At 40.1% G+C, this 14,182-nt stretch overlaps 2 protein-coding genes across 4 annotated transcripts in view; both read left to right on the top strand.

The window, feature by feature from the left end:
* ITCH (itchy E3 ubiquitin protein ligase) overlaps positions 1–3,514 on the top strand; it is a 237,554-nt gene extending 234,040 nt beyond the window's left edge. For all 3 annotated transcript variants that reach the window (XM_077110773.1, XM_077110787.1, XM_077110780.1), the window contains one exon: positions 885–3,514. In XM_077110773.1, coding sequence (XP_076966888.1) covers positions 885–984 — 100 coding nt within the window. In that variant the 3' untranslated portion in view covers positions 985–3,514. The remainder of the gene's footprint in view (positions 1–884) is intronic.
* Positions 3,515–7,915: 4,401 nt separating this feature from the next.
* The window catches only part of DYNLRB1 (dynein light chain roadblock-type 1), a 30,339-nt gene continuing 24,072 nt past the window's right edge, over positions 7,916–14,182 (top strand). Inside the window, exon 1 of the mRNA XM_077110761.1 lies at positions 7,916–8,041. Within this exon, the coding sequence (XP_076966876.1) occupies positions 8,039–8,041 (3 nt within the window). The 5' untranslated portion in view covers positions 7,916–8,038. The remainder of the gene's footprint in view (positions 8,042–14,182) is intronic.

Here is a 14,182-nt window from a genome sequence, read left to right as displayed (position 1 = left end):
GAAATGTCTGTTCTATTCCTTTAACCATTTTTAAATTGGGTTGTTTGTCCTTTTTTTATTGAGTTGTATGATTTTTGTTTATTTTTCTTTTATATACGTGTTTTGATTTGACCTTTTGCTCCTTGCTTTTTTCAAACTCGGAACAGAGCATGTTCTACTCTAATTATACTTTCGTATAGTTGAAGATAAGCCTTATAAATTTGTCATGTTCCATGTTTTTCATTTGTAAGAACTAACAAAAGTCATAATTGTAAATTTATTTTTCCCTTGTGGTTAGCATTATTTCTTTTATCATCAGACATTTGCTTAGCCTTTATCCTAAAAATACAGCAAATGCTAAAGCTTTGGGGCAGATTTATCAGCACTTTACCTTGTAAAGCTGATGTTGATATCGCTACAAATTAAAAGATGCCCTTAAAAGCTCACAGCTATGAATAGGACAGAGAAATCCAGTAGGAACAGAATATTAGAAGAGAAAATAATTTCTTACTCTTAAAGTAGTATTCTTAAAACCTTACAATCCACAGAGCCTAAGCTATTTATTAACTGATCCTTTACAGAAAAAGTTTGCCAGCCCTTGATCTAGTTGGGGATAAGGTGTGAGGTCATGGGGAAGGCTAATGTTTTATTGCATACATACTGAGCACTAGATATTGAGCTTGTTTCTTCTTACTGTAGCTTGAGAGGAAAGTATTGTTATTCCCACTTTACGAAAAAAGAAACTAAAGCTTGAGAATGTTAAAGTACTTGCTTCAAAGCCCAGTGACAACTTGGATTTGAACCCAGTGTTGCCCAACTTTTTAAAATCCAGTGTTGATGTATTACACTGCCTGTGTGCTTCCTTATACATTTCCTTTTCTTAAGCTAACAATTCTTATTTTTAGTTTTAACCGCCTGGACCTGCCACCCTACAAGAGCTATGAGCAACTAAAAGAAAAGCTGTTGTTTGCCATTGAAGAAACAGAAGGATTTGGACAAGAGTAACTTCTGAGAATTTGTACCACTGAAGGACAAGAACTCATTTGCAATGTTCGTCCTATTTCTTCTCTGCCTGTTGCACATCTTGTTGTAAAATGGCCTATGACTGTTTAGAGAGTTCTCTGTATGTGAGTCTGTTAATGTTATCATTGAGATTTCTCTCCCTGTGATTCTGGATTTCGCTCAACATTTCCAGAAAGGAAATTTGTAAATGACTAGTTAAAACCTTACTTAACTTGAGATTTAACAACAGCAATGAAATTTGCCTTGTCGTATTCCACTAGATTTTTTCCTTAACAATAATTTTACCTATGTGTCAAACATCTCACTTGGGAGTAGGTTTATTTCTTTTAGAGAGTCTGCAGATATGCAGGGAGGAATCTTGGTAACTGCAATATGCAAGATCTTCACACTGAACCTCTTGTTAAGAGGTATTTGTTAAAAGTGCAAGCTTAGCCCATTTTCTGGGGACCATGGACAAACTTCTGGCTTGTGCTCTTCCTCTTGCTTCATTCAGCCTTGGCCTGACTGTTTTTCCTTTCTGGAGCATATGCATCACTTCATTTTGATGTTATCCCTGGAAGTGATGCAGTACTCTTGTATCTCTGTACAGAGTACCCTTGTCAATTTGAATTCAGGAAGAAGTCGGTCCCAGCCTGCAAATGACTTCATACCTCTCCTCATTTGGAAGTTTTGATGATTTTAATTAACACTGTGGTTCCTTTACTGTTTATAAAAGTTAACCTAGAATTGGAATTAATTTATCTGAATTCATCTGAGGTCATCATTGAAGATTTTTATATGGGAATAGACTACATCTTTCTAATCATATCATAATCCAATAATTTGAGTTATATTTAATTATTGCCAAGGAGTTCAAGTTGTAACCTGAGTGCTTTCTAGTACATAAAGAGTTAATGAAACATCTTCTGAAATTATATTTTCCTTTAGAAGGGAGAACTGTGGTACTAGATAAAATGAAGGAAGATACCCTCTAGTAACTACAGAAATTCTGTGTGAATTAAAAATCTTCATTTCTCTGACATTCTGTCAGAATAGTCATTTCTATTCTTTACATTGTTCTGAATTGGATTAACATCCCTCATCTGCTGTGTTCTTTTCTCTTTTGAAAATTTAGCAGGTTTTCTTTTTTTTTTTTCCCCCTCATCACTATTTAATTTTAGACTGCTTTAGTAACTGATTAATGCACTTTGAACTTCTCTGTAGTTAATTTCTTTTAACTTGGCCTAGCTTGGACTTGGTCAAGATGGCTGCTGTCATAGATTTGATCTTATGGGAAATAGGATGAAGCATAAGCTAGCTAAATCTCTGTCATATCTTAACTCTGGGGACAGCCTCATAACTCACAAAACTGGGACGCTGGCTGGTTTCAGGAGCATAGCATGCACAAATAGCATTGAGCCAAGACTAAGCAGAGAGTAACAAACCCCTTTTCCATATGAAAAGAAAATGTGTTTTTTACCCCTATTTAATTCCTGAAACAACAAGAAAAACATTTTTTAACTTGTGTTCTCTAAGACACTGCCATCATAAAGCAGAGACATGAGTGAAAGTGAAAGAGTTGCCTCATCCAGAAATTGTCAGTGTAATGGGGGAGATTAGGCTCTTCCCAACCCTATCTTTATTTAATTTTTTATTCCATTTACCCCCAGAAAATGTAGTATGATCTCCAAAACCTCTAGTTTGCAAATTAGGGACTCTCCGCCTTTTTGCTGGTAGGGAGAAAAAAATGCTATTGCTTTGTCTTACAGAGCGAATGTCTGCCAACTACCCATTCATTATACAAGTCTATACTTTGATAATATATGGCTATAGAGATTAAGCCTTCTATATAAAGACTTCCTGTTGAGGTGGGTTCTCATATTGAAACATAGTTGCCTACAATATTTACAAGAGATTTATGAGGTTAAATTAAGAGATGATGTAAGAAAGTAGACTTTTGTTGTTGTTGTTCTACATAATGCTTCATAATTCACTTAGGGACCTAGAAATATTGTGTGAAAATGTATAAATATCACCCAAAAGGCTTTCTGCCCTATATTTTTAAAATACAGAATAGTTATATTTGAAGTAGCCCTGGCTCTAGTTCTATAGAGCTTGGCTATTTAATATTTTTATGGAAGAAACGTTTAGTTCTGGAAAAGGTAAATGCTTGTATATATTTTTGCAGCCTGGGATCTCCCTTACTCCATTTCTTCCTTTAATTTAAGTGGTCACCTGTATATGTCTTCCCTGCTGTGTTAGAAAAATGGGGGCTGGATATCCCAAGAATCAGAGATTATATAAAAATACTGCAGATAGACAGCAGACATAAATATCTACCAAATATTAACTTAAATTTTGGTCCAAACTGAACATTTGAAAATAGATTTATTATAAGTGTTTAATTAGAGCAATTTCTTAAATCTGAACTAAATTGCTTTTAGGGTCTTTTTTCTTTGTAAGCATTGTAAATGCTAATAAATCCTGTTAATTTTTTTTTTTTTACTGCATGTTATAATGAAATAAAAACAAGGTAAAATGAGTAATTGCCTTATTCTTCTGCTCTTTTGAGGGTTGGGGAAAGCAGCATTTCATAGCTTGGGTCAGGGGAGGAGGACCTCACTTGTTTTATCACATGAAGTGGTTTAAAACCGATCCAGCAGCACATAATAATTAATTCTTGTTCTTTTATTTATCATCTTCTTTCAGGCTGCAGAAAAATTTAATTTCATACAACTTATAACAATATTTAAAATTCAAATACTAATTTTTCATCAGGAGATTGACATACCAATGTAAATTCATCAGAAATTTTGTTGAAGTATGACCCAAATGCCCACAGAGGTCTTATCCTAACTGAACTATTTCTTCCTTTTTTTTTTTTTCACATGGGCAAGCACTGGGAATCGTGCCCAGGTCTCCAGCATGGCAGGCAAGAACTCTGCCTGCTGAGCCACCATGGCCTTCCCAATCAAGCCCATTTTTTACTTAACATTTCTGCCACTTATGGGTATCTTTATGAACACAGGAATTAGACTTACCTAAACTTATACTCCTTCCTTCCAAACATCTTTATGGTTAACCACTTTTATTTAGCAATTGTTGGTATCTCTAGCCCCCTCCTTTTTTTTTTTTTCTTTTTCTTTAGAGTTATTTGCGAAATTGTTCAGATCTATGTTTTCATTAACTAAACAGAATACTAGCACTGGATTGTATAATACTGAATTGGAGTTCCTTTGTTTCCTTGAACTGTAATTTCAAATACTCAGATAACTCAACAGATATAATTATAAGGAGTCAACTGCTTTTATAAAGGTCTTAAGGGGCTGCCTCACTTGCATTTCCTTAAAAGTTACAGGATTATATTTATAATTAAACTTTTTTGTCCTTCATTTGCACACTTTTTTGTTAGTCTTGGACAGGAAGGTGTTCCTCACCTGCAGAGAAGCCTTCTTTGTTTGTGACTGGGTCCTCTAGATTCCTGATTCTGTTTTATAAGTGGGCAGCTTATATTGTAGAGTGGGTAGAAAAATTCCTACAGGTACCTCAGGTGATATTAGATTTGGCTCCTGTGTTCAAGAAAACCAAGATGAAGACATCTGCAGGGCCAGTGACAAATATTAGGGTCTCCATCTGAATTGTTTATCTGAGACAATTGAAAGTGTTCCAAGATAGGTCACTAGCCATGAGTGCTGAGTAAAGAATCGCCAACTAGCTATCAAAGCTGACCATTCTTAACAAGGTGGTCTGCTCACTGGCTTCAGTAGATCATTTTCTCATTAGGGACACCAGATGATCACAATCCCATTTGAAAACCAAACCAGTGGAGAGAGGCAAGAGGAAGTAGAATTTTTTAATACACTGATTTAACAGTGATTGGAGGACAGAAACTGCAGGCCCCTTCCAGGTCCTGAAGAGTAGACCCTGTCTTGTTTAATCAGTCCAGACAGACAGCTAGAAGGCTCAGGAAAAGGGGAAACACATGCCCTGTCAGTGTAAGAAAATCTTCAGTGGTAAAATACGTAGCTTTCCTTATTGACCATTTGGCTCTCCAGCCCCCACTGGCACACAAAGCATCAAACTGAGACTCAGGAACTGCTGTCACTCCCACCCATTTCAGTTGTCAATCCTTATGTGTCTGTGCAGGAGCAGAGTCTCCTTTGTGGAGGCTGGGGAGGGGGCTGGAAGAAGAGGAGGATCTTCAGCAAAAATCCCAGAAAAACAATGTTACTCCCTTATGAACATGTTCTTTGTAAGCAGAGTGTCTGTGGGAAGGAGGATTTCCTCGAAGTACCCCACAGAGAAGAACCTTGAGAATTTGTAGTCATACCTACAGATCTCTGAAAAGAGGCATACTATTATTTTTTCCTCATTGTCTAATTTCAGATCTATTCCTTTTTTCATCTTCCCCATCCTAGCAAGCAATACCCCACTCATTTACTTTATCCCAGGGCAACTGCCAGCATTTGTTTCTATGTGCCAAATACTGCTAGATATGCTACATTTACTGACTCCTTTAGTCTTCTCAGCCACTCTCAGAGAGAAATGACTGTTTTACAGATGACAAAAGTCTCAAAGTGATTAATTTGCTGATGTTTCCACAAGTGGCAAGTATGCAGTTGGGATCCAGAACTGACTCCAAATCCTGTGTGCTTAATTGTCTTGCTATATTTGCTGCTAACAAATCCCAACCCAGGAATCTTCCATAACCAGTCAAGTGCCTCATCTAATTGGTCTCCAAAACCTGTCAAACCTATCTCCAAAATTTCTTTTGAATTTTTTCCCCATTGCTACAGCACATAAGCCCTCATCCCTAAGGTTGGTTGACCATAGCCTCCTGTCCTTATTGCTTCCATTCTCCCCTCTCCAGTCTAGCCTATGTGCTTTCTCAGAGATCTCAGAATGATCTCTGGAAAACCTCAGTCAGTCTCAATGCCTCTCCATTGCTTAAAATCTTGCAATGATTCCTCCACCACAGACTAAACTATGCCTGCCACTCAAGGCCTTTTCTGTGACTGGAGAACTTAATTATCTCCACCTCATTCACCCTCATTTTGGTCATTCTCATTTTTGCTTCTTTCTGGGATTTCTGTGATCATTTTAAATCCTTTCACCTCTCAGTCTGGTTGTCATTATATAACATCACTCATATGCCTCTCTCCCAGGATGTTTTGGAGTCCAGTCACTGCAGCACTACTCCTTGCTAAATGGTTTCCTAATGTTTCCAGCATTCAAAAGTCATTCCTTTGAAGCTAATCATTTTTTAAAAACTTAATTTTGAAATAATTTTAGACTCATGGAGCTGTTGCAAAGATGGTAGAAATCTGCACATTACTCACCCAGCTTCCCCCAATACTAACATCCCACACAACTATGATACAGTTATCAAAACTAATACATTGACATTGATAAAATAACACTAACTAGCAGTCAACTGTGGCTCAGTGGCAGAGTTCTCACCTACCATGCCAGAGACCTGAGTTCGACTCCTGGAGCCTGCTCATGTCAAAAAAAAAAAAAAAAAAGAACCCTAACTAAGCTGACCTTACTCACATTTCACTAGTTTTGCTACCAATATCCTTTTTCTTTTCCATGATCAGATCCAGGATCTCTTACTATATTTAGTTCTTAGGTCTCTTTTATCTCCAGTCTGACAATTCCTTGTCTTTTTCATGACTTTGACATTATTTTAAAGAATATTGGTCCGGTACCCTGTAGAATGTCCTCAATTTGGGCTTGATGTTTCTTAGGGTTAAGGACATGGGTTTTTGTGCAAAATACTACAGAGGTAATGTGCCTTTCTCAGTGCACAGTTAGGAGGCACAAGACATAGGTCCCATTGCCAATGATGTTAACCTTGATCCTCTGGTTAAGGTGGTGTCTACTAGGTTTTTCCACTGTAATGTCACCATCCAATCCTCTTAACATGCAGACACCCCTGGAAGGAGTAGCACAAGGCCTTCCCCACTGAAAAAAGGCTAAAATGGAATGAAGACTTGGAGTCAGATAATCTGTTGAATCCAGCACCTCAAAGAATCAACATCTGGGCGGGCCGCGGTGGCTCAGCGGGCAAAGTGCTTCCCTGCTATGCCGGAGGACCTCGGTTCGATTCCCGGCCCCAGCCCATGTAACAAATACGGAGAAACAGAATACAATAAAACAAGAAAATGTTTAAAGATGTTTCCCTTTCTTCCTTCCTTCCTTCTATCCTTCCTTCCTTCTCTCTGTCTTTCCTTTAAAAAAAAAAAAAAAAAAGAATCAACATCCATAAAGTGGGTGTGCTGACATTGTGCTGACGCTACTGGGATAATGCAACATAGTAAGGAGGCATAAATTTCATTAAATGGCAGTGTTTTAACAGAAGGTATTTTCTGCTAGAGGAACCAGCAATTTCTGTGGTCTGCAAAGTGGGAAATTAAAAGCAGAAAACGAGATGATGGGTTCTGGGACTCAGTCTCCCCCTTTCAAAGGTGAAAAAACGCCCAGAGGACGGAGATGTGAATTAGCTTCTTGGTTATAATTCGGTGGGGCTGACTCCCTGGCTGGCCCAGATGACTTTCAGAGCTGCTTGGAAAATCTTCAGGGGGGTGCTCAGAATTTCCCAGACACTCCTAACTCCATCCACACCCCTGGGCTTTCCCTTTGTCTTAAACGCATTTTGGCTCCACGCTTCTATCTCAATCTGGGCCCAAACGAAGGCCTCAGCACTCCCTCTCCTCTCCTCCCTATTCGCCCGCCAGGCTTCAACCAGGGTTTTAAGAACTAGTCCTGACATCAGATGAGAGGCCATGAACCAGCCTCTTTTCGGTGCACCCGGAGTTGGGAATTTTCCACAGTTGAAGTGCTCCTTCGCTTTTCGCTTTTGGACAGAGCTACGCAAATTCTCCACGAGCCCTGACCGAGCCAGCCGAGATCCGCCTGCCTGCCTACAGGCCCGCCCTCACTCCTGATAGGCTGCCGGAGCCGTCCGGTTTTGACAGGAGCTGTGCGCAGGCGCAGAAAGACTCCGGGCCTGGACTGTGTTAGTGCGACGCGGAGCTAGCCGGATCGTTCCAGTATGGTAAGTGATGGCCACGTCTGTGGCTGTAGACCCCCCACACACAAGCACGGCCGCCCACAACCCTGCGCCCGTACTTCCGTCCTCCGGGGAACCAGGCGGGGATTCCCCGGGCCTAGTCGGGCCGGGCCTTGACTGAGTGGAGAGCGGAACCCGGGCGGCGCGGGTATTCAGGCCGGGCACCGGAGCTGAGGAGACCGAGGCTGAGCTACCGGATCTCTGCCCTTGGAACGGAAGTAGTAGCTCGGGCTTGGTCGAGAACCCGATGGTGGAGGGTCCTGTGTCCTGTTGCGCCGTAACAACAAGAATGGTAAAGTTCGGTGGAAACTTAATATAAGCCAGGCGCTGCAACGCGCTTTACATGTCTTGTGTTTGATCCTCACCGCAGTCCTGTGAGGTAAGTACGACCATTCTCCCCATTTTATATTATTGGACTCTAAAGCCCTGCGGTTGTAAGTTCCTTGTCCCTTGAAATCGTGGCGGTGTCCCTGAACCCAAGAAACTTGACTCCCTGCTCTGAACCATGCAAAAAACCGCCTTTCTCTCCGTGTGGCTCTTTCAAGCCTCTGGAACTTGGTGCCGGAGTCAGAAATGAGGTGGGCCCACCCTTGGGATCCAGAAGCCTTCGTTCAGCCTTTCTGACTGGAACTGTGGGCTCTCTGCGCCTTTGAAGATTTTGTTTTATATTGTTTTTAATACTCAGAGATTGTTGTCAAAAAAATTAAAGAGCTCTTTTGAATGTTAAATCATGTGAATATATTCTTTTTCAAAAGTTTTATGTAAAAATAGAAAACTTATTTAAAAATTGAAAAGGAAAAAGAGCCCCGTCACCTAGAGGCAACTGCTTGCGATTAGGCGTATACTACATCTTTTTGTCTTCCGTTTTTGCTTTATATCGTTTGCGCCTATTGAATATACAGTTGTGGGCTCTGGTTTTTTTTTTCTTTCATTTCACACTACAAAGAATGGTTCCACTTCATTAAAAATATGTAATAAGACCGTGCAAGCCTCAGGTTATTGGGCAATTTAATCGAAAACATGGATATCAGACCCAGTCATACAATTTATATCAACAATGTGAATGACAGAATTAAAGAAGAAGAAGAGATTCCTATATGCCCTGTTTTCTCAGTTTGGTCATGTGGTTAGATACTCTTGTAGCTTTAAAGGCTAAGATGAGGAGGGTAGGCTTTTATTATATTTAAGGAACAGGGCTCACCCACAAATGCCTTGGGGCAGTTACAAGGATTTTCATGTTATGGTAAACCAATGCGAATCTAGTATGCAAAAAGATTCTGATATAATATCTAAAATTCATGGCATACTTGCTGACAAAAGAAAAAAGCCAAAACTGTGGAACAGACTACAACAACTGCAAACAAGAACCCTGGTCTGGGAATGCCAAATTAAACCACACCCAAGGGAATACAGTACCAATTCCTCAGGATTATCCTCCAAACTATATATATATATAGTTATAGAATATATATATATATTTTTTGGCATGGGCAATCAAACCCAGGTCTCCAGCATGGCTGGCGAGAACTCTGCCTGCTGAGCCACTGTGCCGCACCCTCCAAACTATATTTTATTCTTTAATAACGTAGCAGAAGAGACTAACAAGATGATGTTATCCACGCTGTTTAATCAGTCTCTGGTTTTAAGAAAGTTTTTGGTGCCTGGAAGACATGACTTTGTTTTTGTTGAATTTGAAAATGATGGGCAGGCTGGTGCTGCAGGAATGCATTACAGGGATTTAAGATCCCACCATCCCATACTATGAAGAGCACCTACACCAAGAAATACCATTTGGGACAGCTTTCTTTAATGGACTTGGTGTTGTAAGTGTTTGTTTTGATAACATTTTGGACAGGCCAGTTTTAATAGTTGAGGACAGTACATAGTGAAAGCAAAATTTTTGTGAAGGACTTAAAAATTATCCAGTCTTTCTTTAGCCTTAGTAAGCTTTGGAATACAGAGGCCTTAATTTTGCACAATAAAATTTATTTGTATTTTATATCTTATGCTTTGTTTTATTGGCCCATTGCCCTATCATCAAAGGCTTATTTTAATCTAGAACACATCTTAAGGTATATAAATCTACATTATTATATATTTTCTATATTTATATATAAAGCATCATTAAATGCTTTTCTAGTGTTATTTTGGAGCAGCTGTGGTACAGAAACATTGAACCATTTTATTAACAGGGAAGGAGAGGATGGGCCACAGTGGCTCAGCAGACAGAGTTCTCGCCTGCCATGTCAGAGACTTGGGTTTGATTCCAGTTGCCTGCCCATGCCAAAAATAAAAAGGAAAAGAGAATTAGATCACAGAAGCTAACTGTTGTATTTATGTTAAAAATGATCACCTTGAATACTGAAAGAAAATGAGGCTTGGGTAGGATCTTAATTTCATCTTTATATTCTTTGAAAAAATAAGCATAGTATTTTGCTAGTAGTAGGCATTTCATGAATTGTTAAATTCTGTGTTTAAATGAATAAAGGACATTTATGCACTAAAAAAAACGTAATAGTGCTTCAGATATATGTGATTTTATCTTTATGCTGGTGTGAATCCATTATATACCCCAGGAAAGCCGTATTTTAATCCTAATTCAATATTGTAGTGTGGAACTTTGGATTAGATTACCTCCACAGAGATGAGTGGCCATTTGTGGGTGTGACCTTTTGATTAGGTGGAGATGTGACTCCACCTGTTCCATATGGATCTTGATTAGTGTACTGGAATCCTTTAAAAGGTAATGTTTTGGAGAGTTAAAAAATGACAAGCCTCGGCGTTGACACAGAGAGCAGATGTAGATTCTTGGACAATAGTTGCTTCAGAGAACAGAGATACGGATGTTTGGAGATGCTTGGAGCCCAACAGACTTCACCATGAGATGTTAAGCAGTTCAGAACCTGGAGAGAGTCAAGGGAAGTCAAGAGATGAAAGCCAGCCCTGGAGAAGTAAAGTGAGGAAGCCCCACAGGAATAATGGCTGAAAGCAGTGGAGCCCAGAAGCAAGAGACCAGCACATGCCAGCACTTGACTACCCAGATGACAGGTGCCCCTGACCAATTGGCTTTCTTGAGTGAAGGCAACTTCTTATTGGTGCCTTGGATTGTACAATTTTATAGGCTTAGAACTGTAAACATGTAACTTAATGAATTCCCCTTTTTAAAAGCCATTCTAGTTCTGATATGTCGCGTTCCACTAGCTTGCAAACTAACATAGTCTTCTTTAGCACTTTTAAAAGTGTAAAACAGTTTTAAAAATTAAAATTTTTCTACTGGTGTGCTGGTTTGAAAGGAAGTATGCCCCCTAAGAAAAGCCATGTTTTAATATTAATCCCGTTTCATAAAGGTAGAATAATCCCTATTCAATACTGTATATTTGAAACTGTAATGAGATCATTGTCCTGGTTGATGTGATTTAGTCAAGAATGGTTGTTAAACTGGATTAGGGGATGACATGTCTCCACCCATTTGGGTGGGTCTTGATTGGTTTATTGGAGTCCTATAAAAGAGGAAATATTTTGGAGAATAGAGATTCAGAGAGAGCAGAACGATGTAGCCATGAAATGCAGAGAGTCCACGAGCCAGCAACCTTTGGAGATGAAGAAGGAAAACGCCTCCCGGGGAGCTTCATGAAACAGGAAGCCAGGAGAGGAAGCTAGCAGATGACGCCGTGTTCGCCATGTGCCCTTCCAGCTGAGAGAGAAGTCCTGACAGTGTTCGCCATGTGCCTTCTCACTTGAGAGAGAAACCCTGAACTTAATCGGCCTTCTTGAACCAAGGTATCTTTGCCTGGATGCCTTTGATTGGACATTTCTTTAGACTTGTTTTAACTGGGACATTTTCTTGGCCTTAGAACTGTAAACCAGCAACTCATTAAATTCCCCTTTTTAAAAGCCATTCCGTTTCTGGTATATTGCATTCTGGCAGCTAGCGAACTAGAACAACTGGTAATACTTGCACATAGTAAAACAATAAGCACTATAAACGGATCTAAGTGAAAAATAAATCAATCTCCTAACTATGACCTCTAGCCTCAGTTTCTTTCTTCAGAAACAACCATTGTTAGTTTCTTGTAAATCTGTGTAAGCATGGACATACTCCATATTTTTAAGCAACAAATGGTAGTTTACTAAGTACATCCTGTACCATGCTTTTGGGTGGTCATAATCATGAAACCATACATGTTTACATTGTGCATTTTAACAATTTGAAGCAGTACCAAAGTATGTGATGTAGAAAGTACCTGTACTTCCAATCACATTCCTCCAGGATAAGTAGTATTGGCAGTTGGGAAAGTTGCCTTCCAAATTTTTTGGTACATAAGCACATTTATATATGATTACATGAAACTAGAACATATGTGATTATGTATACTAAGATTACTTTGGGCTGCATGTTTAGATGCCTTGTTCTGCAGCTTGCTGTGTTTACTTAAAAATATCTAACGGTGGCTTAGCAATGTGCACCTTTTAGTTTGTCCTCCAGAACAACTACTAAATAACCAGAAACAGTACAGAACAGCTCCTGGGGCAACAGTGACCAGAAACACAGCGTACCCCAGTCTGGACTAGCTGGATCAGCTGCGAGACTCCCCCACCCCCACCCCCCGCCCGAACCATGAGTTTCCCAAGCTGCGGCGACCAACGCCCACCCCCCACAGGCTGCTTCCCAGAGGGGAAAGGAAAGAGACTTTACTAGCAGCAAGGGCTGAGCCCAACCAAACGCCAATTGTGGAATTAATTAACAAATTTTGACTACTAAAAATAGGCCCCCAGCTCAGATGAACCTGGTCAAAGCAGAGGTCACTCACTTTTGCCCCAGCACCAAGGGGACAGGGCTGACAGAAAAAGAAAAAACAAAGAAGGAAACAGGTTTTTGTGGCTGTGTTTCTACAAAGGCTTCACTGCCTTTGGATACAGTGGCAGGGCTCCTCAGGCTGCAAGTTCCCCAGGCATAGGCAGAAACAAGCTCGTTTGAGGGCTTCTCTGGAGCCTGTGCCTTCCCCAGGGGAGTGGTGAAGCCCAACTCAGGTGGAATCCCTCCCTCAAGGAATTCAGACACCAGGACTTGGTAATTTGAAGCCATTAAAATCAGCCTACAACCTCTCCTCCATCTACACCACACCCCCAGCAGGGAGAGTCTGCCAAAGGTAAGGGTACCGCATCATCTTATGCTGGTGGGACCTGCAGGCGCACAAGCACCACATACTGGGCAGGACCAGAAAAGCAGAGCTCAGAGACTTCACAGGAAAGTCTTTCAACCTGCTGGGTCTCACCCTCAGGGAAAACCGACACAGGTGACTCTTTCCTCCTGATAAGAGGCCAGTTTGACCTGGGAAAATCTGGCTGGGGTCTATAATACCTAAGTAGACCCTCCTAAGGGTGGGGGGGAAAGGCACCATGCAAGCAGGACAAGAAACAAGAAAACAGTAACTGAAAAATTCTCCGCTGTTAAACAAAACCTAAGCTAGAGGTCCAGAAAAAGCTGAACTCAATGTCAAAGAACAGATAGACAAAAAATTCATCCAGCAAGAAAACCCTAGGTAAAAGAAGTGAAAGCAATCTCCAGAATAAACTAATTAAGGTAATTAAATGACGAGATGCCTTCAAAAACTAACAAATCACACCAGGAAAATTGAAGATATGGCCCAATCAGAGGAACATACCAACAATTCAAATGAGATACAGGAGCTGAAAAAATTGATTCAGAGTATACGAACAGACATGGAAAACTTCATCAAAAACCAAATCAATGAATTGAGGGAGGATATAAAGAAGGCAAGGAATGGACAAAAAGAAGAAATCAAAAGTCTGAAAAAACAAACGACAGAACTTATGAGAATGAAAGGCACAGTAGAAGAGATGAAAAAAAAACAATGGAAACCTACAGTGGTAGATTTCGAGAGGCAGAACACAGGATTAGTGAACTGGAGGATGGAACATCTGAAATCTGACAAGAAAAAGAAAATATAGGGAAAAAATGGGAAAATATGAGCAGGGACTCAGGAAAGTGAATGACAATAGGAAGCGCACGAATATACGTGTTGTGGGTGTCCCAGAAGCAGAAGAGAAGGGAAAAGGAGGAGAAAAACTAACGGAGGAAATTATCACTGAAAATTTCCCAAC

This window comes from Tamandua tetradactyla, chromosome 1 (assembly GCF_023851605.1).
Source record: "Tamandua tetradactyla isolate mTamTet1 chromosome 1, mTamTet1.pri, whole genome shotgun sequence".
NCBI lineage: Eukaryota > Metazoa > Chordata > Mammalia > Pilosa > Myrmecophagidae > Tamandua > Tamandua tetradactyla.
The sequence above is the reverse complement of the archived record's forward strand: the minus strand, read 5'-3'. Positions and strand labels throughout refer to the sequence as shown.